Genomic DNA, 22,235 nt, shown 5'->3' with positions numbered 1-22,235 from the left:
TTGCAAACTCAGAAAAATATCTAGTAGTTAAAACCCTGTACAATTTTTCAAATTTTATATGTGGAGAAGACACATTTCTTCTGAATTGAAGTAATCCATTCTTGGTACATTTTTCATCTTCTTTTACTTTCCTGAAAATTATTTTCCATAAATGATTCATCCCATTTTCATTTTTGCAACATGATGCATGCCTAGTAAACGTGTCCTGCAGTGCTGATAATGGCGAAGTCACTCATGCACATCTAACTTTAAACACAAACCACAGCAAAATATTTTTTTACACTGCCGCGTGGCTCTCGAACTGAAGTTTCTTCACAGCAAGTCACAGCACGGTGGTGCCTGGGGGCCTTGAAAAGCTCTGTTCTGACTGTGGTTGCACAATAATGCAGGCATACTGCTCAGAGGCATAACTGAATGTCTGGGCTCCTTGTGGCACAAATACCTGAGGGCATAAACAGAGATGGGCGCCACCAGTCCTCCAAAGCCACAAGCTTCTCTGGTATTTGTACCACCCCTGACAATATTGAATGCATTGAAGTATTTATATGAATTATGCATCAGATCATCCCTAGTTTTTGCCCTGGATCAGCTGCTAGTTGAAGGCTCTCAGGACTGGGACGGCCTGATCCTGCTGCACACGATAATGGCGAGCTTTTTAATTGACAAGACGTAACCTCCATTATCGAGCCCTGTCTGGTGCCACACCCTCCCTTCAGAGCTTGAGGACCATTTTCCAGGCCAAACCTCGGGGCTGAGGGAGGGGGAGGCGCAGCTTCAGCTGCTGGGCCTGACCAGCGCGAATTTCCCCATGGGGTCTGGGATGTACCAGCGCTCCCACAGCTCCATGTGCACACAGGGGTAGTCCCAGGGCTTGAACCTGCCGTTCCAGTGCAGCAGATGGGCCTCCTGCAGGAACTGGTCTGAGTACCGCGTGTCCGGACTCCAGCCTGGCCAAGAGAGAGGGCAGTGAGGATGAGGTTGCGCTCTTCAGTCGGCTGTTCTGTTTGTTTGCAGGGATGCTCCTATATAAATTGATGTATGTATCCTGATTGTGCGATAGCTTTCAATAATTAGAAGATGTTGCCAGGAAAATGTCATCTCTCAGTTTCAATGCAGAATTTATACTGGCCACAGTGGATATTCCCATTCTGTTAACATTTAATAAATTTGCTTAGTATGTTTGTTCCGTTGCCAGAAAAATCAGCTGTTTTTAATTTCTTTAGAGAGAACGGGCAGCTTGGCTCACAGAGCACAGCTTGGAATTCAAAACCACATTGTCTTTGTATTTGGTGGATTCAGTGTTGTCCAGATTTTTTAACTAAGCGAGTCACATAAACCTTTAAAAGTGACTGTCCTGATTTTTTACCCTTAAGCTTAGCACCAGGTTTAGGGGTGCTAACGTTGTTGTTTTTCAAACTGATAGCAAAACGAATCGCATAAAAGTGAGCCTGATTGACAAAGATTCCTTGTCCTGGTTTGAGTTCTACGCCGATTTAAATGGTTTTCAAAAGTACCGGGGGTTTTCCCTGTCCTCGGACAGCCAGGGGAACCCTTTGCCTGCAGTGCTGCAGTTGTAAAAGCGGGAGTCTGTGAAAGGAGGAAGCTGGTGTTCTGAGGGCGGCGCGAGAGGCTCTCACCCAGATGCCGGACGTGCCACAGGGGGGCGATGCTGGAGTGTTTCTGGTAGAAGACGATCAGCATGGGGGGCGTGGCCACCCCTCCAGCCATGGCGCTGCTGTACAGGTTGTCCCTGAAACACGAGGGGAATCGGCCCAGTGAGCTGCTTGAGCATCCCCATGACATTTCCCCCCCCCCCAGAATGCTCCAGTGACATTTTCTAACCCTTATCAAGAGGCGTTCATAGGCACCTGTCTCGTCTAGCAGAATTCGGTTTTTAATCGCCCTCTCCCGGAGGACTGGAGGGGGCTGGGTGTGGCCGATGTTCTGACCTGAGGTTCTGCTGCATCCACTTCTCGAGCTGCTTGGTGATCCTCTGGCGTCTCCACTCCGTGACGTTGGCGACCATCACGCCAGGATTGAAGGAGCAGGTGCCGGGGCTGATGCCCAGCTCGCGCACCTCCGGCTTCCTGTAGTCCAGGAAGCCCATGTAGGTTGTCTGGGAAGACACGGACAGAAAGGCTTGTTTCCCCTGGAGCTGGGAGCCCTGGGTCTCACTACACCTGCAGCTGCAGGAGGAGTCTCCATGCTTAACAGACAGGAGGTACAGGTTTGGATTGAAATTATACAAGACGGAGTCAGCATTTCAAAAGTAAAGCAGCACTGATCTTACATCCTGTTTCATATACACGGGTCATATACTGAAGAAAGCACTTGACTCTGAGCGCTCCAGTAAAGTCCCTGCTGTATAAATGGGTCAAAGTCATCGTTGTAGATGGGTGTTTGTTCTTGACTTACGTGGGGGAAAAAAAACACGAATAAAGCGCAAAATAAGCAAGATGGGGCAAATGTCATCATCGTATCTGTACTCTTTCAGTTCTTGGTATGTGTCAATACCTGTTGTGTTGGCCTGGCAGGCCAGCGTTCAAAGCAGCGCTTTGACTCAACGGAAACTACAACAGTGTGTTACAGGAGTGTTTGCCACTGGTAAGTGAAACCGTCCGCTCCAGGAGTTCTTCAGACAAGGCACACATGATTTAGCTCAGCAAGGTGAGAAACAATTCTTAAAGTATATATTAAAAAAAAATGTGATTCTCACTAGTTTCTCTTTACTCCACATATGTTAGAGTTTCTAAAGTCTCAAACTGCCTCCTTGTTAAAAAAAAAAACCCCCATCATACTCTGACTGTAACACTGATGAATATTGCCCAGCAGCAGCCACGATACGGGCAGGTACACAAACCCCACAGACGTTCACCAGTCCCATCACACGTTTCTGTAACGCCAGCCATTGCCGAGAATAATAATAATAATAATAATTGCTTACACTTATATAGCGCTTTTCTGGACACTCCACTCAAAGCGCTTTACAGGTAATGGGGACTCCCCTCCACCACCACCAATGTGCAGCATCCACCTGGATGATGCGACGGCAGCCATAGTGCGCCAGAACGCTCACCACACATCAGCTATCAGTGGGGAGGAGAGCAGAGTAATGTAGCCAATTCATAGAGGGGGATTATTAGGAGGCCATGATTAGTAAGGGCCAATTGGAAATTTGGCCAGGACACCGGGGTACACCCCTTCTCTTTTCGAGAAGAGCCCTGGGATTTTTAATGACCACAGAGAGTCAGGACCTCGGTTTTACGTCTCATCCGAAGGACGACGCCTGTTTACAGTATAGTGTCCCCATCACTATACTGGGGCATTAGGACCCACATGGACCACAGGGTGAGCGCCCCCTGCTGGCCCCACTAACACCTCTTCCAGCAGCAACCTTAGTTTTTCCCAGGAGGTCTCCCATCCAGGTACTGACCAGGCTCACACCTGCTTAGCTTCAGTGGGTTGCCAGTTGTGAGTTGCAGGGTGATATGGCTGCTGGCTACTGGAGAAGAGCCCTGTTCTGTCTCTCCCGTCTCACGAGCCACTTCAGTTAATGGCTGTAGGTATATAAGTGTGTCCCACACCACACACACATATTTCCTTGTGAAGGTCGTTGGCGCTGATCTTCCAGCCCTCTCCTCCCTCTATCACTCCTGTGTTTTGTGTAAAGCAAAATCCATCTAATAACTTCCATTTACTCCCATCAGAACACGGGCTCCCCAACTGCAAAACCAGCAGATTTAAGTGGTCATACCTGTAGCCATATCGTTGCTTAATGCTTGACTACAAAGTACATGGTTGTTCCTGTTTTGCTTTTTCTTCTGGCCATCTGTACACCAACACTGCTGCTGTAAAAACAAGTGCCCCCCCCCCCCCAACACGCGTGTGCACAGCTGGCCTCACCTGCATCCCCACACTGCGCACCATCTCGTGGGTGGACGGCAGGTCGCAGTCAGAGGCGAAGGCGGCAGCGTGGCCAGGCTGCAGGCCGGTCCTGTACAGCTCCTGGATGTCCCCTGGGGGCAGAAGCAGAGGCCGCATCAGCAGAGTCTGGGCCCCATCGCAATGCCCTCATCGCTGGGCTACGGGCCCTATCGCACTGCGCTCGGAGTCAAACTGCAAGACAGCGGTGAAACTCTGTCCAGGGGTTGCTAAGCTCCCCCAGATAGTGGATTCCAGCAATGTCTGACCCAGGAGAGCCTTTAATCCTTTCACCCCAGAGAATGTTTTAACCCCCATCAGTGAAGGTGAGAGAGGTGTCTGCGGTATGAAAACCACGCGCCTGATCACCGTTACCAAGTTCAAATATATTTTGTACCTTGAACAATGACGTCGTCGTCCAAGTAGATGACTTTCTGGTGTTTGGAGACGAGCATTGGGAGGTAGAAGCGTACAAAATTCAACTGGAATGAAGAAAAATATGGAAACGATGAAGGAATGCTTTGTGCATGGTACAGTTTACAGATGACATACCTGCTTTATTACAAAAAGCAGTTGATGACTGTGTTTTTTACAGTGAACGAGGGTGAAAATTGTGCTGTTTTGCAGGAAGAACCATGAGCTCTCCCATCTTGCCTGTTGCGCGGGCTGCTCTACTCACAGGGTGCAGAAGCTCAGGTCTGGAGGAAACTGGCCGCACTTTGCTCTTCAGTATCATGGGGTTGAACTCCAGGATTTTAAACTTGATTTCCTTTAACTCGGAGTTCTCAATCCATTTCCTGAAAAAGGGAAAAGGACTGTAATCCAGCTGTGTAGAGGCAGTCTCTCTCAGAATGAACCGTCCGGGGTTTATTTTGAATGACTTCCCAGGAGAAACATTTCTCTGTCACCAGTATCTTTTGAGCAGCACACATAATCTGTTGGGCTCCTCAACATCGCTACACAACAGTTGCTGTAGGGCGCCAGGCTGCTCGTGATAAGTGATATTTATAAGCAGAGTTCTCTCATGGCAAACACTTATTTTTGAAGCAATAAAGTGTTAATTCACTCTGCACCAGTGTATATGAAAGAGCAAACCAAATATCTATTAAGTGCCAACTACTAGCGTCAAGACGTGTTGAAGTGCCGCAGCTGGAGATTGCCAGTCTTGCTCACTGTGTCGCTGCGGGCGAGGGGGAGACCGGGCAGCGGCTGTTGGGCAAGGAAGCACCGAGCGCGACCCGGCGGACAGTGGGACAGGACGTGTCACCGGACCTGACATGGCTGACGGAGTCCCGCAGCGTCACGACGTAGAACAGCAGCGGGGCCTCAGTGTTGCTGTACACGCTGTTGATGGCCGCGATGGTGCCGCCCATTCGATCCTCCGCCGCGCAGATGACCACCAGGATCTCCTGGTCGGGCCCGTCCTCGGCGGCGCCGCGCTGGTTCACCTTTCCTGAAACAACAGCAGGCGCCACAGGCGCCCCGTGAACCTCCGGCGTGACTCACGCCAGCCCCCATCCAGGGGGCACACGTGACCCCATTAGACCAAGAACAGGGGACACTCTTTACACACATGGTTCATCTTTGGATCAATTAACCACTCAGTACCAAACCCGCTAGACGGGGTGAATTACTTCATCTCATTTGATACTGTTCTTATGTTCTTCACCAGCCTTAGGATAGCACTGCTACAACCCCTCTAATTAGAGTCACATTACAATACAAACCTAACCACACTATCTCACCGACTGTGACACAACAATACAAACTGGAGAGCAACCGGGACCTATACAGAGAATACACAACAACCAGGGTGAGGGGCAACAAGGAGAAAGAGACCATGATAAAGTACAGTGTCCACAGCCTGGCCATAGACACTGGACACAGACAGACCTGGCTGCCCAGAGAGGACAGGCACAGTGACCACAGCCTGACCACAGACACTGGACACAGACGGACCTGGCTGCCCAGAGAGGACAGGCACAGTGACCACTGGCCATACTATAGAAACTGGGTAACACAGACAGGCCTTGATCTCCCCAGAACTAAACTATCACATAATTCTTTGACTTGTTCTGTTAATTCTGAATTCAGAAAAAGATAAATGTACAGTTTACGTAAAAGAAAATCAAAATATATATTTATGTACTCTATATATTATCAAAGACAAAATTAACACTACAAAATAAACAAGTGCAGTCATTCTTGAAGGACTGTATGCAGTACTGTATATTCCTATCTTGTGATCCCATGCCAATAATGTTTTTATATTCATAAAAAGATGTATTATCAAGTGCTAGGTATTTTCATATTTTAAAGTACTTTGATTATAAAACTGTGGTTCCTCTCTAATTCCAGTGGCTGATTTCCTGTCTTGGTTCAACAAGCATAATTGCTTCAGTCTGTTAATCAGTCCCTCTCTTTCCTGAAGTCACCTGTGCTCTTCTGACAGTACAGCCCTTCTCTCATATGAGAACTGAACCTTTACTCCTTTACTGGGGAGACAGACCTCTTCAAAATAAATGTATGTATGTATCCATACAGTTAAGAAAGGAAGAGATAGGTAAATTAACTCTGGCTTCCCAGGTGCCTGATTAGGCTGTTTTCAAAGGCAACCTGATCTTCCCCGGCAGCTCAGACTGCAAGAGCTGGTCCTGCTGTACATGGCGGCCCAGTGATCTGAGCACGGCCAGTAGAGAACTAGACTGGTTTACTGAGGAAGCTCAGAACCGCCTGCTCGTAAGTCTAGCAGCAGTTACTTAGAATAACGAAAAAGAGCAGATGTGTCCCCATGCAACAGGATCAGTCTCTCTGTGCTGCACACGCGACGCTGCCTCTGCGCTGTCCTCTGCCATGCTCGGCGCACCTGGGTCACTGCTCTTGGGGGCGGCCCGGCGGACTCGGCTGTACAGGACGAAGCCCAGTAGGAGGAGCAGCAGCAGCAGCAGGAGCTGGTTCACTGAAACACAAGAACGGGAGGTCAGCAGCAGCAGGAGCTGGTTCACTGAAACACAAGAGCAGGAGCAGCAGCAGCAGGGGCTGGTTCACTGGAACACAAGAGCAGGAGCAGCAGCAGCAGGAGCTGGTTCACTGAAACACAAGAGCAGGAGCAGCAGGAGCAGCAGCAGCAGGAGCTGGTTCACTGAAACACCAGAGCAGGAGCAGCAGCAGGAGCTGGTGCACTGGAACACAAGAGCAGGAGGAACAGCAGCAGGAGCTGGTTCACTGAAACACCAGAGCAGGAGCAGCAGCAGCAGCAGGAGCTGGTTCACTGAAACACAAGAGCAGGAGGAGCAGCAGCAGCAGGAGCTGGTTCACTGGAACACAAGAGCAGGAGCAGCAGCAGGAGCTGGTTCACTGGAACACAAGAGCAGGAGCAGTAGCAGGAGCTGGTTCACTGGAATACAAGAGCAGGAGCAGTAGCAGGAGCTGGTTCACTGGAATACAAGAGCAGGAGGAGCAGCAGCAGGAGCTGGTTCACTGGAACTCAAGAGCAAGAGGTCAGAGTACAACTAGAGGTCAAAGAGCACAAGCACACATTTCCAGTGTTCCGACAGTATTACACTCTTACTTTGTCTTATTTAATTCTGGACATATTAAAATTTGCCCAAGCACACCAGAAGCAGTGCCAACCCCCTCGCAGCCAGGAAGGAGGGGGAGGGGGAGATCTGTTGCTGTTTCCCTTTGTTTCCTGCCACGGGGGGGGGGTGCACGATCCACAGTGAAAGATATTTTGGAAAGCGGGGAGTCTTACGGCACACTCCCCCTCAAGCCCACACTGCTCTGTGCAACAGACAGGCCCGGCACTGAGAATCCTGGAACATGTGGAAAACACGCTGCTTGTTTAACAGCAGGCGCAGGAGGTGAATTTGAGTTCTGGCAGCGGGTTAAGCCCCAGGGAACCCAATACAACACCACCAGATCCCGGCAGCAGGCAGTATTGGTCTCTGGAATACAGCCATCTCTTCTGTACAAGGCAGTTCAAGTACAAGTCTGTCCTGCCCAGACAGACTTAGACTGCCAGATTGCTGTGTGCACGTTCAGATTTCCTTCACGCCCTGGGTGTGCATGTCTTACAAACTCTAGGGTGCATACAGCCCTCGGTCTCATGTTTCCTGCAGCTCCGGCCATCAGCAATGCTGGCATCTCTTCCATCAGCCCCAACACGCAGGCTCCGTGCAGGACTGCCCTGTTGTTACACCCAGAGCTTCTCTGCACCACAGAGTCTGACACCATCACTTCACCTCATCAAACAGATCACACTGATGTGGATTTCAGGAGCTGAGTCCAATTACTCAGTACCAGCCGGGTTTCATATGAAAAGTAACTCACCCTTTCTCAAAAGAGGCATTTCTTCCTCTTCAGTGTACAGCCTGAAAAAGAAAAATCAAATATTAGAAAGAAAACTGTCTGCATCAATGAGGGTAACCAGAAGGAGTCTGGAACAAGCTGCCTAGCTGTGCAGGTGAAATTGATACATTGGCTTATTTAAAAAAATGGCTGAATGAGATCCTGGGATCAATTAGCTTTTAATAACCAAACTAGGTGTTGTGTTGACTGGCTCGCTCTCATTTGTAACCTTCCTTGTGCTTTTGTATTACTGAGCTCGCCGTCTGTGTTCATTAAGACCCTGCAGCCAGACCAGACCAGATCAAATCCAGTTCTCTGTGCATCACATCACCAATCAGAATCAGAGATCATAATCAGTCATCGGGGCCTGGAGAATTCCCCACTGACAAAAAGGGTGAGAAAGCAAAACCAGCTAATTCTAGTCCAGGGAGTTAACTTCAGTTACATGTACAGCAATGGGAACAATTATCGGAACAACTAGAATCAAAGATCATCACCACACCTCATCACCAATCATCACCACTAATTATCACAAATCTCAAATCCTTTGTAAGCAGAGGCTCCCAGCACTGTCTTGAGACAGTGATGTGTTTTAAAACCTCCAGATTATTATCCAGGCTGTCAAAACCTATATCACCGCTGACTCAGATAAACATACATCAATTTCCAAATGGCAAGGAAGGGGGCACAAGTGGGGTAAATAGACACAATCGTACCCCAAGGCAGATTTCCCCAGAAGCCAGTTAACGTACCAGCACACCTTTGGACTGTGGGAGGAAACCGGGGCACCCAAAGGAAGCCCACACGAACACGGGAGAACATTCAAGCTCCACTGTTCCAGCATGCTGCCCCCTATGATAATATATTCTTAATAACATATTTTTATCCCCCCCCCAAAAAAAAAAAACACATTCATTAAAAACAAGAAAGAAACAAAACCTCCCTCCCCCCACCCCCCCATCCCCACCCACAACGGCAAATCACACCTTCAGAGACGACAAAAACTATCAACAATCCCACAACTGCAACAGTGACAACAGTGATACAGTTCTGTGACCGTCTCGTCTTCACATTTCAACCCACCATTTCCAAAAAAGTGCTTATGATAAGCTTAAGTTATATATACTGTACAGTTAACTGAAACGCAAAGTATAACTTACAGACTAGTATTCTTCTATCATAATGTCAATTAGGATTTCGCTCATGATCTCTGAGGCCTATGTGGGTGTGGAAATCCGTTTGATTCTGTGGTTTATTCTCTCTATATGAAGTGGACAAAGTAGGAGTCAGAGTGAAAGCTGTTTCTGAGCTGGCGTTGTGACATACTTGGACTGAAAATCAATCAGACCTCATTCTCTGTCTCCACTCAGCTCTGCTACAGTTTCTCTCAACTGGAAACAGTTAAAGACAAACGGAGCACAGGATCTGAATAAGGAATGATCTGACAATCCTAAAGGCTAAAAGAACTTGTTTCTCTTTTAACTGCCTTCCAGTGCTTGACGTTTGTATTTGCTACAGTTTCTGAAATTCTGCAGCAATAGATTTTGAATCTCCTAATTTAAACTGTAAACAATGGACAAAAAAATGTGAGTAGAGGTGAGCCCCATCTGTTTGGCATTTCAGTAGAGTGAAGGTGAGCAGAAGAAGCTTTTTGTGAATATTATGAGAAAATCTTGGTTTACATGACGATAAGCAGACACTCTCATTTAGAGAAACTGAATTCAGGGAAACTCAGCGCCAAAACAATCTTATCGCTGCTCCTGTGACACGAGCTGACAAACAGTATGTGTCATCCGTGCTCGTGCTGTATATACTGTGCACTTGTTAAGAAAGAGGTGAAAAACAGCACCCGGACTGGTCAATGTGCTGTCATTGTGCTCCGGGCTCATGCGTGCAAGAGGCTCTTCCCGACTGGAACCTCATTCCCTTCGGAATGTCATCTCCCAGCTCCCAGCACTGAGCCCAGCAGCCTGTCGGACACAGCTCTCCTGGACGCGACAGCAGATGCTTGTACTCCATTAAGAAATAAGAGAAGAAACAGAGGAATCTGGGAAGTATAGGTAGAGCCCCTAATCTTGCACATCACGTCACGGCTAGGCTGGTCTGCGGAGAGCAGCGTTGCTCATGCAGATGCACTGTAGTCCTTCTCTTCAGTGCTTCAGAAACACATTGGAGGCCCAGCTGTCCTGAGAACAGGCGCATGCATCAGAACAGCAGCTAATGCACCTAACAGACTCTCCGTAATTTATTGATGTGTCTTCCTAAAAGGCTTTTCTGAGGATTCAGCTGTCCAAGATGACTACATGCCAATATAAATTATGCGATAATGTTTTTTGCTCGCCAGAAGCTTGTAAAACAGGCTCTTTTTATGACAGTGGGCTGTGTTTTCTAGGTTTGGAATCCACACGTGTTTTAAATGTCAATCACGGGAGGTATGGTTCTCCAGGATGACTTACCCTTGAGCACAGTGGCTGCCACACTCACACTCTCACCTGCACATTGGTCAACCTTTTAACAGTTGAAAAAAGTGCAATCCCATACATTTGTTCTTCTTCCAAATAGACTATATAGTACATGTTGAATGCACCTAAATAATTCTATATTCTGCATGCCCCTTGGTGAAACAGCCAAGAAGAGAAACCTGCCTAGTGAGTGTCTGTCTCTGGGACATGGGACATGGACAGAGAGTTTTTCAAACACTGGAAACCCTACTACATTTTTAAACATATACAGTTTGTGTCTCATTCAAAACACATTGAGAGATTTATTATTCGCAAACCTGCAGGATAACCAAGAAACTTCAAGCGAAGCTTGATTTATCTTAATACAGGACAAGAGCAGTTAAGACATAGCAGCATACTGAAGCTTGAATTCCTCTTTTAGAACTCTCTGCCCTTCAGTGAAATTTTCATTTCGTGTGCTGAGCTTTTAGGAAGAACAGCTTCTGTCTGACCGTAAGGAGACTCTTGAGGTCACTGTCCAGCAATCACTCAAAATGTGAAGGCCTCAACTCGGACTCTAGTTTGTCGTGAACAAGACAGACTTCTGTTTTGAAAGTTAACTGCTTTGTATGTTTTACACACAGTTTAAACACAACTATATGGAATCCACTTCAAACATAACACTACCCTCTCAAAGTGTAACTTTCCATTTTGCCCTCTGTCTGTTCCACTGGGAAATGCTGTTGTGCGGTTTGTGAGCGATTAATAGCCAATCACCAGCGCTCTCCCAGCTCCATTCCATGCCAGGTGTACTCACCACACTACCATTCTTTACATTGCAAAGAGCACAATATTTTTAAAGCCCTTTTCTTCAGAGTGTTCCAGTGACAGAGGGACGTTGACAGAGGAGTAGCACTGTAGATCAGAATAGATATATACAGTATATACACTGGATATATACAATATATAGTGTAGATCAGAATAGATATATATATACACTATACAGTATATACACTGTATACATTATATACCAGCAGCCATATCACCCTGCAGCTCATAACTGGCAGCCCACTGAAGCTCAGCAGGTGTGAGCCTGGTCAGTACCTGGATGGGAGACCTCCTGGGAAAAACTAAGGCTGCTGCTGGAAGAGGTATTAGTGGGTCCAGCAGGGGGCGCTCGTCCTGTGGTTCATGTGGGTCCTAATGCCCCAGTTACAGGGACACTATACTGTAAACAGGCGCTGTCCTTCGGATGAGATGTAATATGGAGGTCCTGACTCTCTGTGGTCATTAAAAATCCCAGGGGGTTTCTCAAAAAGAGTAGGGGTGTAACCCCGGCATCCTGGCCAAAATTCCCATTGGCCTTTACCAATCTAACCTAATAATACCCATCTATAATTGGCTACATTACTCTGCTCTCCTCCCCACTGATAGCCGATGTGTGGGGAGCGTTCTGGCGCACTATGGCTGCCGTCGCATCATCCAGGTGGGGCTGCACATTGGTGATGGTGGAGGGGATCCCCATTACCTGAAAAGCGCTTTGATTGGAGTGTCCAGAAAAGCGCTATATAAGTGTAAGCAATTATAATTAATTAATTATACAATATACAGTGTACACTATATATAGGCTTTCAAGTGTAAGAACATAACCTTGAGGCATCAACAGGCTCAGAATCCATATCCTGTCAGACCTTTAAATACAACATTCATCATTCAAAGAGTTCAATGCTAGAAGGGTGCCACGGACCACCAAATTCAGATTGTAATGCAAAATAATCAGGAATTTATGCAAAAGGGAAGAAGTGGTCATCATGAAAGACTTTACTGGGAGGGACCATCCGGGATACCAGCAGTTGAAACTGAAATGGCATACATGGCTAACTCAGTTTGTCAGAGCTCCTAGCAGAGGGTACTGATCTTGTCTTTTCAAACAATCGTACATTATTTACTGTAGGCTATGGGGTACATTTTCAAACTGTATAGGCAGAATTCAGGACAAAGGGTTACAACGTGAGGAAAGTGGACCTGCAGACAGAGCAGTGCTGAAGGGGAGCAGGATGAATCAGCATGTGTAAGGGACCAGCAGGGAATCGATGGAAACAGTCTCTAGATATTCCTAGTAAATCAGAGGCCTGAAAGCAGGGGCCAAACTGTCTAATGACTCAATATGAACAATCAAAGCAGAAAAAAGCACTCTATAAAGTCTCACAGAAACTCATTTAAAATAGAAAAAAAGGTTAAAGAGAAGCAATAGATTAAACAGCAAGCAGAGGTTCATAGAGATATTATAGAGTGTGAGAAAAGAATATTGCCATGTAGGCTAAGATATATAATCATGTTTTACCAGTAGTAAAACTGCAAATAAAAGAAGTGTCCTGGAAATAAAGATAAATAAACATTTAGACAAAGAGAAGGATATAGCGGATGTATTTAATGAACATTTCACTAAGATGTTCACCAAGAAAGAAATTCACAACATGTTTCCCAGTCTGAGGCAGGATTAAGTTACTTAACGGTACAGTCAGAGTCAGTGTTAAACGTAAAAAAAGACAAGAGTCAGAACTGTTACAGATTACTGAAGCACTTCAACAAATCTTCAGGCCAGACAGAATTCTATTACAAAGGAAATCAGAGATTTCAGCTATAGACCATTAACACCCAAAAATGGAAGACAAAACCACAACATACAGTGCCTTGCGAAAGTATTCGGCCCCCTTGAACTTTTCAACCTTTTGCCACATTTCAGGCTTCAAACATAAAGATATAAATTTTTTATTTTATGTGAAGAATCACCAACAAGTGGGACACAATTGTGAAGTGGAACGAAATCTATTGGATTTTTGAAACTTTTTTAACTAATAAAAAAATGAAAAGTGGGGCGTGCAAAATTATTCGGCCCCCTTGCGTTAATACTTTGTAGAGCCACCTTTTGCTGCGATTACAGCTGCAAGTCGCTTGGGGTATGTCTCTATCAGTTTTGCACATCGAGAGACTGAAATTCTTGCCCATTCTTCCTTGCAAAACAGCTCGAGCTCAGTGAGGTTGGATGGAGAGCATTTGTGAACAGCAGTTTTCAGCTCTTTCCACAGATTCTCGATTGGATTCAGGTCTGGACTTTGACTTGGCCATTCAAACACCTGGATACGTTTATTTGTGAACCATTCCTTTGTAGATTTTGCTGTATGTTTGGGATCATTGTCTTGTTGGAAGATAAATCTCCGTCCCAGTTTCAGGTCTTTTGCAGACTCCAACAGGTTTTCATCCAGAATGGTCCTGTATTTGGCTGCATCCATCTTCCCCTCAATTTTAACCATCTTCCCTGTCCCTGCTGGAGAAAAGCAGGCCCAAACCATGATGCTGCCACCACCATGTTTGACAGTGGGGATGGTGTGTTGAGGGTGATGAGCTGTGTTGCTTTTACGCCAAACATATCGTTTTGCATTGTGGCCAAAAAGTTCGATTTTGGTTTCATCTGACCAGAGCACCTTCTTCCACATGTTTGGGGTGTCTCCCAGGTGGCTTGTGGCAAACTTTAGACGAGACTTTTTATGGATATCTTTGAGAAATGGCTTTCTTCTTGCCACTCTTCCATAAAGGCCAGATTTGTGCAGTGTAAGACTGATTGTTGTCCTATGGACAGACTCTCCCACCTCAGCTGTAGTTCTCTGCAGTTCATCCAGAGTGATCATGGGCCTCTTGGCTGCATCTCTGATCAGTCTTCTCCTTGTCTGAGCTGAAAGTTTAGAGGGACGGCCAGGTCTTGGTAGATTTGCAGTGGTCTGATACTCCTTCCATTTCAAGATGATCGCTTGCACAGTGCTCCTTGGGATGTTTGAAGCTTGGGAAATCTTTTTGTATCCAAATCCGGCTTTAAACTTCTCCACAACAGTATTACGGACCTGCCTGGTGTGTTCCTTGGTCTTCATGATGCTCTCTGCGCTTTCAACAGAACCTTGAGACTATCACAGAGCAGGTGCATTTATACAGAGACTTGATTACACACAGGTGGATTCTATTTATCACCATCAGTCATTTAGGACAACATTGGATCATTCAGAGATCCTCGCTGAACTTCTGGAGTGAGTTTGCTGCACTGAAAGTAAAGGGGCCGAATAATTTTGCACGCCCCACTTTTCATTTTTTTATTAGTTAAAAAAGTTTCAAAAATCCAATAGATTTCGTTCCACTTCACAATTGTGTCCCACTTGTTGGTGATTCTTCACATAAAATAAAAAATTTATATCTTTATGTTTGAAGCCTGAAATGTGGCAAAAGGTTGAAAAGTTCAAGGGGGCCGAATACTTTCGCAAGGCACTGTATGTCTAATTATATTGCCTATAAGAATATTAAAGTTAATTAGAATAAAACTAGATTACCTGTATAGCAATAAGATTCTAAGGAACAGTCAGCATGAATTTAGAAAAAAATCGTAAGAGGTCTTAGCTAACTTCCTCGAATTATTTGAACAAACAGCAGTATATGGATGTACTGATGTCCCCACATCAAAAGCACATGTAGGTTTTTGAAGGATGTTTGATAAAATTCCACGTAAGTGATTAATTCTTAAATTGAAGGTCTTAGGCACTCATGCTAATGCATGCATTTGTCTAATGGATTTGAAACAGAGAGTACAGAATAATAATTACAGATGAATGTCAATTAGGAACTTTAGCAGTGCTGTAATTAATGCAGTACCACAGAGATCAGTACTAAGACCACTGCTCTTCCTGATGTATATCAATGATCTATCTTCTGACACAGTGAGTAAACTAGTCTAGTTTACACTTTACACTTACATATACCAAGATACGTACTGTAAGCATTAGCTAACATTGTGGGAGCTGCAAAGAAAAAGATCTAGATAATATTCAAGACTGGGCAAACACCTGGCAGATGACATTTAATATGATAAGTTCAGGGTGTTACACAGCAGAAAGATGAACAATAAATATAAAATTAGAAATTCTGATCTAGAGGCTACTTAAAAAAAAGACCTTGATGTTAATGAAGGAATTTGATTTTACTCAAGATAATGTTGGAGCAATAAATAGCTAAACAGATTGTCAGGATATGTAGCTAAAAGTGCAGAATTGTAAGAAAGAGATGTTGCATTAAAATTGTGCAATGCACTAATAAGATCACATTCAGAATACTGTTTGCAATTGTGCCAAAAAGAACTGTACTGAAATCCTCGAAGGCATACACAAACGTCAACCCTACACACTTCTTCAAAATCAACAGAAAAACAAGGACCAGGAGAAAGAAATGGGAATTAAGATGAAGCATGGAAACGAAGGTTGGGCACCTCTTTACACCAAGAGTTGTGGGAGTCTGGAACACATTGCTCTCCATGAAGTCAAAGGTGATTCCCATGTTCATGTTCCATCCCATTAAACCACCTGCTGTCCCAAAACATTTCAGACTGAATTACATACACAGCAAGCAAGGGGTTGCCTACAGCCCCACTCGTGCAAGGAGGAGGTCCTGGGATGCCCCTCTTCTGAGGACCCAGGCCCTGCGCTCCAGGGTCAGTGGAAGACTTCTCCAAAGCGGGGCTCCTGAAAGGCCCTGATCTCTGACCCGAACCTCTCTCGTCCCTGTCATTTCCCCGAGCACGGCCGACGGCTGTCAGGCTCACCACGATCATCAGAAAAGTGAATGACAAGAGCGTTGTTCCACCCCCCTTCCTCACAGCGAGAGCTGCTACCTAATCACACTCTCACAGTCCCGCAATCTCATCCAGTCGTTCGTTCAATCCTTCGGAGCCCCTTTCTGCAATATGAATACCCCTGCTCTCGAACCCTTTCAGCAACTGCTGAGGACTTTGACACAATGGGAGCCCCTGTGGAAAGCTGCCTCCTCTTTTCAGACCTCCGTGTGCCTGTGCTCTTGGCTCTGAGCTTCACAGCGCCTGCGTGGGTAATACATGTTCTATTCTAAAGTCTTCAGATCGATTTCTAATCTTGTTCTTGGGATTGAAGAGACCGGCTCACTCCCCGACCTCCCTATCAGAGTGACAGCCTTTTTATGAAGTGGTGAACGATACTGTACACAATATTATACATTCGATCTTCGCTTGTAAATGTAGTCCCTTGCATTCTCTTGATGTGAATACCCCAAATTTCATTACATCTCCAGGTGCTCCTCCTATTATTCCGTTGGGTTTTTTTCCTTCCCTACATGCGGTTGATCAGAAAAACTGAGCCAACCTTTCCCAGCACATAAGTTTTCAGAAACTACTTCATCCACATCAGCGGCACGGATGTTTATGTTTTCTAGATAAATGATCTTGAATGAGCTCGATCACGCCAAACGAGGAAGATGCATCATTATATTAGAAGCAAAACCCGTTTGCTTCAGGACTGTTTGATATTTTTTGAAGCACAAATGTGATTCATACGGGTCAGTGTATCAATGGTCGCCAGAGAGGGCTTTTGCAATGTTCAGAGCCCAGGGGGAAGAAGTCAGAATCACAGCTGAAGGAGCGTTGCTACGTAAGTGGTAATTAGAGCTATACAGTTAATATATTTTTAGATAAATATTTCGAAGGTTTGTAAGCAAGAAAGAAGCATTTGAATTAATCGAGTTGGCAGGAAACTTTACCAGGACGTTCATACTGTATAAAATGTAGGAGACTCAAACTTCTCCTAAGAATGTGACGACAATCGTTTTTTCCAACCTAACCACATCAAACAACACTTTCCAGGACATCCAGTAAATCAATCGTAAATGTTACTCATCTATAGCATAATCATACATTACACTTTTTTGGGGGCAAAGCTTGCAACATTTTTCCCTCAGTTCTGAAAAAAACTAAATCTTACGGAACACGAGTTCTGTACCAGCTGTGTCTCGGTGTGTCTTCCTGTTCTCGGGTAACAATTCTGCATTCCACAGCGCAAAGGCAGATCGGCTCATGCAAGAAAAATCAGAAAACACGTCACATACCAAGGGTTACGTTTAAGATGAAGTCAACAATTGTTCTGTCGGCACCCAGTGTACATCAAAACATCCCAAAACCATGAAAGCGCAATTGGTTCCGCGCTGCCATGTGAGAGGTCCTGTGCAGAGAGCTCTTGATGAGGGTGCCGAAAAGTCGCACGTCGGAGCTCCTCTCGGTCTGGAGAAAAGATAGCTCGCAGGAAGTTCTTTCCAGATGTCTCCAGTCTTTTGCACAACCCCTGGGCTTTCAGCGAACTGGATATATGACTAACCTAGCAGCCTGCAGAGCCCAGCAAGTCAGAGAGCTGGCGCAGGGCTCGCAAACCGACATGCAGCCCGGCTCTGTTTTGACAGAGCGGCGAGAATCAGGGGCGCGCTCGGATGAACAGCTGCAAACATAAGACAAACATCTGTGCTGAAGAGATGCCTTTACCCGCATGTTGTCACGGCTCCGAAAGCGCGGGAGGGGTGTGTGCGGTGAGCGGCGGACCGCCGGGGTCCCGGACAGCCGCAGCCCGCAGGTCTGACTGATCCCCCTTACATGTGCGACGTGCGAAGAGAGCTTTGAGTCGCTTCATTACGTTGAAGAAATGTAACTCGGAACTGACAGCCGTGGTCCTTGAGGGCTATGGCATTTAATCTCACATCACCTTCCAGAACTGCTTATCCCAACCAATGTCGCAGGAGAGGTACAGCCTGGGCGGGACCCAGGACCCTGCAGAGCAGACGGCAAAACACACAAACTCACGCCAGAAAACAATTAACCCACCAGCAAGGGCAGGAGGTGTCCCTGGCTCACAGCTCTGTGAGGCCCCAATGCTGACCCCTGTGCCAGCCTAAGGTATCATACAGTATATAAGAGGACAACAGTGCAACAGTCTGCTCCCTCAGCCAGGCACCCAGAGACAAGGAGACAAGTAATCTATCAAAACTTCATGACAGCTGTAAAACACGGGTTTTGTTGAACAGCCTGAGTACTGGAGCTGTGCAGCTGAGCTTCTTAACCACGTTGTTGGTTCGCCCAGACTTTAGATGGAATGAAAAACCAAACCGATCACAAACAGAGCCGAGAGAAGATGTTGGTTGGTCTAGCTGAACTGGTATCGCGGCTGTATGAGTTTGTTGAGTTCGGACCTGAATTGAAAACCCACAGACTTACCTCAGCTCCAGGACCAGGACTGGACAGTCCTGACCTACAGGGCTGTGCACCTCATCGGCAGAGTATCTCCCCGTCCTGGTCTGCCTGAGAGGCTGCAGTAATCCCTCCGTCGTCTTCTGCACTATCAGCAAAACCCTTCAGCCAGCGAACACGTCTGGTGTCCCTCTGCCCCTGAGCAATTCAACACATTCATGAGTCTTTTACCTAGAAATACGTAGTTATAATAACCAAACACGGCACATACCATCCGTCGTCACGACAACTGCTCCCTCTCCTGCGTTCACAGGTTCGAGTTTCTCTCCTTTCTCTCCGCTGTTGATGCTGCCTGTGTGACTGGGCTGGGAGCTAAACCAGGAGCTGCTACCCGAGTCCTGCGCCCAGGTCTTGAGCCCATTTCCAAACCTATCTGCCCTGCTGTTTTCCAGGACGTTGCTCTCTTCATCAACGAGCAACTGAAATCTGGAAAAGGTCATATAGTGTTTGGTCTCGTTCTTATATTTAAAGTCCCTTCTCTATTAAAAACAAAAATCAGGTCGGTGCAGAGATTATTTTCCATCTTGTTTTAAAAGCAGGCCACTAGCTCTGTGACTGTGTAGTAATTAAATCTAAGAAGTACTAAGTATTTGCATGTCTAGAATTCAGAAATATTCATTTTGTGATGGTGTTAAAATACACATTCTTTCCAAATATATGCTTTTCCTAACTTAAAGCTTCAATCTTTACAAGGAAACACAAAAGCTGTTACTCACAAGGGTACTGTATATAGAGTAAGAGGGAAGCCATTTGTGTGAAGAGACTTTTTCTCCCATAGTTGGATCTCAGATGTGCCTTTGTAATTAACATATTCTAAAACTACGTTTGCAGTGAAGATATTCATCCTTTGTCAAACCCTTGACAAGTTACGCCAAACTGCAGCTCTACACCAGTCCCACAATGTACTGGACAAAAAGGCCGTTTTACCCTGCTTTTACTTTTGTTGCTATCATGTGTGCTATTGTAGAGAACCTTGTTGTTTGTTGACTCAAGGAATAGTAAGCATCAGAAGAAACATCACTTATTAGTGGAACAAATTAACCCCATTATTTTTAGGGTAATGAGAAAATCCTTTTTGTTGAAGATGATGCACTGACACTATATTGTACAGACATGATATACTGTAAGTACACTGTTTTTGTTGTTTATCATCGTTCAACCACAGCGTTGGTTATCAGGAAGTCTAGTGTGAAAGTCAAAGACTAGCAGTGTGCACAGTCACTGTTAGGATACCCTAATGAGGAGATATGGATCCTGTGCAGCCGCAGGAGTAGCCAGTAGACACGGCAACAAACAATCCGAATCGAGAGGCGAGATCGTGGTCAATGGGGGTAAGGAAGGTCGAGATCCAGGACAGACACCGGAGGCAAACAATCCAAGTTGAGAGGCGAGATTGTGGTCGAAGGGAGAAGGGGTAGTACAAAATCCAGAGTGACACAAGGTTTAGGAATCGCCAGGTAGAGCTCTCAGGGAGTAAACTCAACACCGAGCAGCGGGAAGCGGGTCTGGATGGTTTAAATAGCGCTGCTCGCTGCACGGTAGAGCGTGTGCTGATGGATCAACACGCGCGGCGGCGCTCATTATTATTAACCTTAAATAACCTTATTATTTCAGTGCTGTTACAAATTTGGAGAGTTAGAAAAATATAGTGCTTATGTAAAATGTGAATGTCAAAAATGCCCGATTGGTAGGTTACAATTTAATATATGTACCCAAACCTGTATTGTAGGAACGTATAAAGAACGTAAGTTCTTTATATTCACTGACACAGCTGTAGCAACAGAGCAATAAAATAACAGACTTGGACAAACATTTATTAACAATGAAATAACAAAACACAAAACTGTACAACATTAAACGCTGCACTATATACCAAACAGTGCATCTCAGAGGCCGACGTACAGCCCCAGACTCCCGGAATGCAGACCCTTTAACCCAGATATCTCATTTTCCTGTCCCCCAGCTGAATAATTAAGACCTCATAACACACTTGTGTGCAAGCACTTGTACACAAACATCCACTTTCATGTCAGTTTGTTTCAGTTTTCACCTGGGGGCATGTGGGCACACAGGGTTGACTCAAATCTGCAGTCTGGTATGTGCGATGTCCTGTAACTCTCCACCACTAGGTATTACAGTGTAATTCGTACACTTGTTGAGGGGGAAATGAATTATCTGCTTTAGTCAATATGTCCTTGGGAAACAAGTGTGCCTATACTGAATGTTCTTATTGAGTGAGCTTTTTGCAGTCGTTTTCACTTAATAAATCTGGGCCTGAATACATTTATCTTGAACAGAGTAGACTTGGAGTGCTTCTGAATCAAGTATTTAAAAAATGGAAGTGGATAAAGAAAGTCAACCCAATGGACATCGTCAGGGGGAAAAAGGGCACAAGCTGGAACTTCGTGGAAATGCTTTTGCTTTAAAAAACGGGAACCTGGGAGTACTTCTTTACACAAAGGGTTGTGGGAGTGTGGAACAAGCTCGCCAGCCATACTATTGAAGACGAGACCCTGGTTTCTTTCAAGAGATGTCTGGATGGGATCTTTTAGCTATAAATACGAGCTGGATGGGCGGACTGGCCTCTGTGTCTTACCAGCGTACTTGTGACAGACGCGTCCGCAGTGTGATTGAACACAACTGTGCGGCAGTATGTGCCTAACCCGTCTCTCCGAGAGCGCCACGCGTGAACGGTTCACTTCCACTGAACAGGAACGTACCGGCTATAAAGGGGGCAAAATAAATAAACCAGACGACTCTCCCAGACCCCCTAGACACCGAGCGCAGCCACGACCGCGCACAGCGCATTTTACCCTCGATGCGGGGGCACGGAGCGCCGGGGAAGCCGGCGAGCTCCTCACGGACCCGCGCTCGCAACGCCCGGCGCTAAAGCTGCTCCACTCCGCGGAGGAAGGAGCCGGAATCCGCCGACCCCCCGGCTGCTGTCCTGCTCCCATGTGAGAGCAACAGCAGCGGCGGGCAGAGCGCTCGGAGCAGAGGGGGACGAGCGAGCCCTACCATAGAATCGATCGCGGTGACGTAGGCCCAGTTGCAATGTGGGATCGGGGCGGACCCAGGCGCCGCCGATGTCCCCCCGTCCCCCGGCGGAGAGGGAGAGCGGCGGGACGATGGCTTCGCAAGGTCCACTCTGGAGGAAGGTCCAGTCCTTCAGCGGTCCCGTCCCACGGTCCCGGCACGGCCACCGGGCCGTGGCCATCCGGGAGCTGCTCATCGTGTTCGGGGGCGGGAACGAGGGCATCGCCGAGGAGCTGCACGTCTACAACACCGGTACGGGCTGGGCAGCTCGCGCCCGCCGGAACCGCCGCAGCCGGGGGGCACGGGCCGGCCGCCGCGCGGGGCTGGAGGGGCTCGCGGGGCAGAGCGGGTCG

At 46.5% G+C, this 22,235-nt stretch overlaps 2 protein-coding genes across 6 annotated transcripts in view; one reads left to right on the top strand and one right to left on the bottom strand.

Moving 5' to 3' along the window:
- Positions 1 to 98: 98 nt before the first annotated feature.
- Positions 99 to 22,003, bottom strand: glt8d2 (glycosyltransferase 8 domain containing 2). 4 transcript variants are annotated; one of them, XM_088646120.1, is made up of 12 exons: positions 21,865 to 22,003; positions 18,814 to 18,984; positions 17,537 to 18,369; positions 8,254 to 8,294; positions 6,788 to 6,880; positions 5,194 to 5,374; positions 4,601 to 4,718; positions 4,319 to 4,403; positions 3,904 to 4,016; positions 1,950 to 2,116; positions 1,638 to 1,750; positions 99 to 947 (listed from the first exon to the last, which is right to left on the bottom strand). In XM_088646120.1, the coding sequence occupies exons 4-12, from the start codon at positions 8,270 to 8,272 to the stop codon at positions 775 to 777; spliced, it is 1,062 nt and encodes a 353-aa protein (XP_088502246.1). In that variant the 5' UTR covers positions 8,273 to 8,294; positions 17,537 to 18,369; positions 18,814 to 18,984; positions 21,865 to 22,003; the 3' UTR covers positions 99 to 774. The 4 variants fall into 4 exon arrangements, with proteins under 4 accessions (XP_088502246.1, XP_088502244.1, XP_088502243.1 ...); XM_088646118.1 differs by having other exon boundaries at positions 17,555 to 18,369; XM_088646117.1 differs by having other exon boundaries at positions 17,661 to 18,369.
- The window catches only part of hcfc2 (host cell factor C2), a 12,663-nt gene continuing 12,360 nt past the window's right edge, over positions 21,933 to 22,235 (top strand). For both annotated transcript variants that reach the window (XM_088646111.1, XM_088646110.1), the window contains exon 1: positions 21,933 to 22,134. In XM_088646111.1, coding sequence (XP_088502237.1) covers positions 21,933 to 22,134 — 202 coding nt within the window. The remainder of the gene's footprint in view (positions 22,135 to 22,235) is intronic.

This window comes from Lepisosteus platostomus, chromosome 9 (genome assembly GCF_059453375.1).
Source record: "Lepisosteus platostomus isolate fLepPlt1 chromosome 9, fLepPlt1.hap1, whole genome shotgun sequence".
In the NCBI taxonomy this organism is placed as follows: Eukaryota; Metazoa; Chordata; class Actinopteri; order Semionotiformes; family Lepisosteidae; genus Lepisosteus; species Lepisosteus platostomus.
The sequence above is the reverse complement of the archived record's forward strand: the minus strand, read 5'-3'. Positions and strand labels throughout refer to the sequence as shown.

Coding starts and splice junctions, on each gene's coding strand:
- glt8d2 (XM_088646120.1), bottom strand. Junction 5,375..6,787: donor CCCCAAGAGCAGTGACCCAG/GTGCGCCGAGCA, acceptor CTGTTGTTTCAG/GAAAGGTGAACCAGCGCGGC. Junction 4,017..4,318: donor CGACGACGTCATTGTTCAAG/GTACAAAATATA, acceptor TTCTGCCCCCAG/GGGACATCCAGGAGCTGTAC.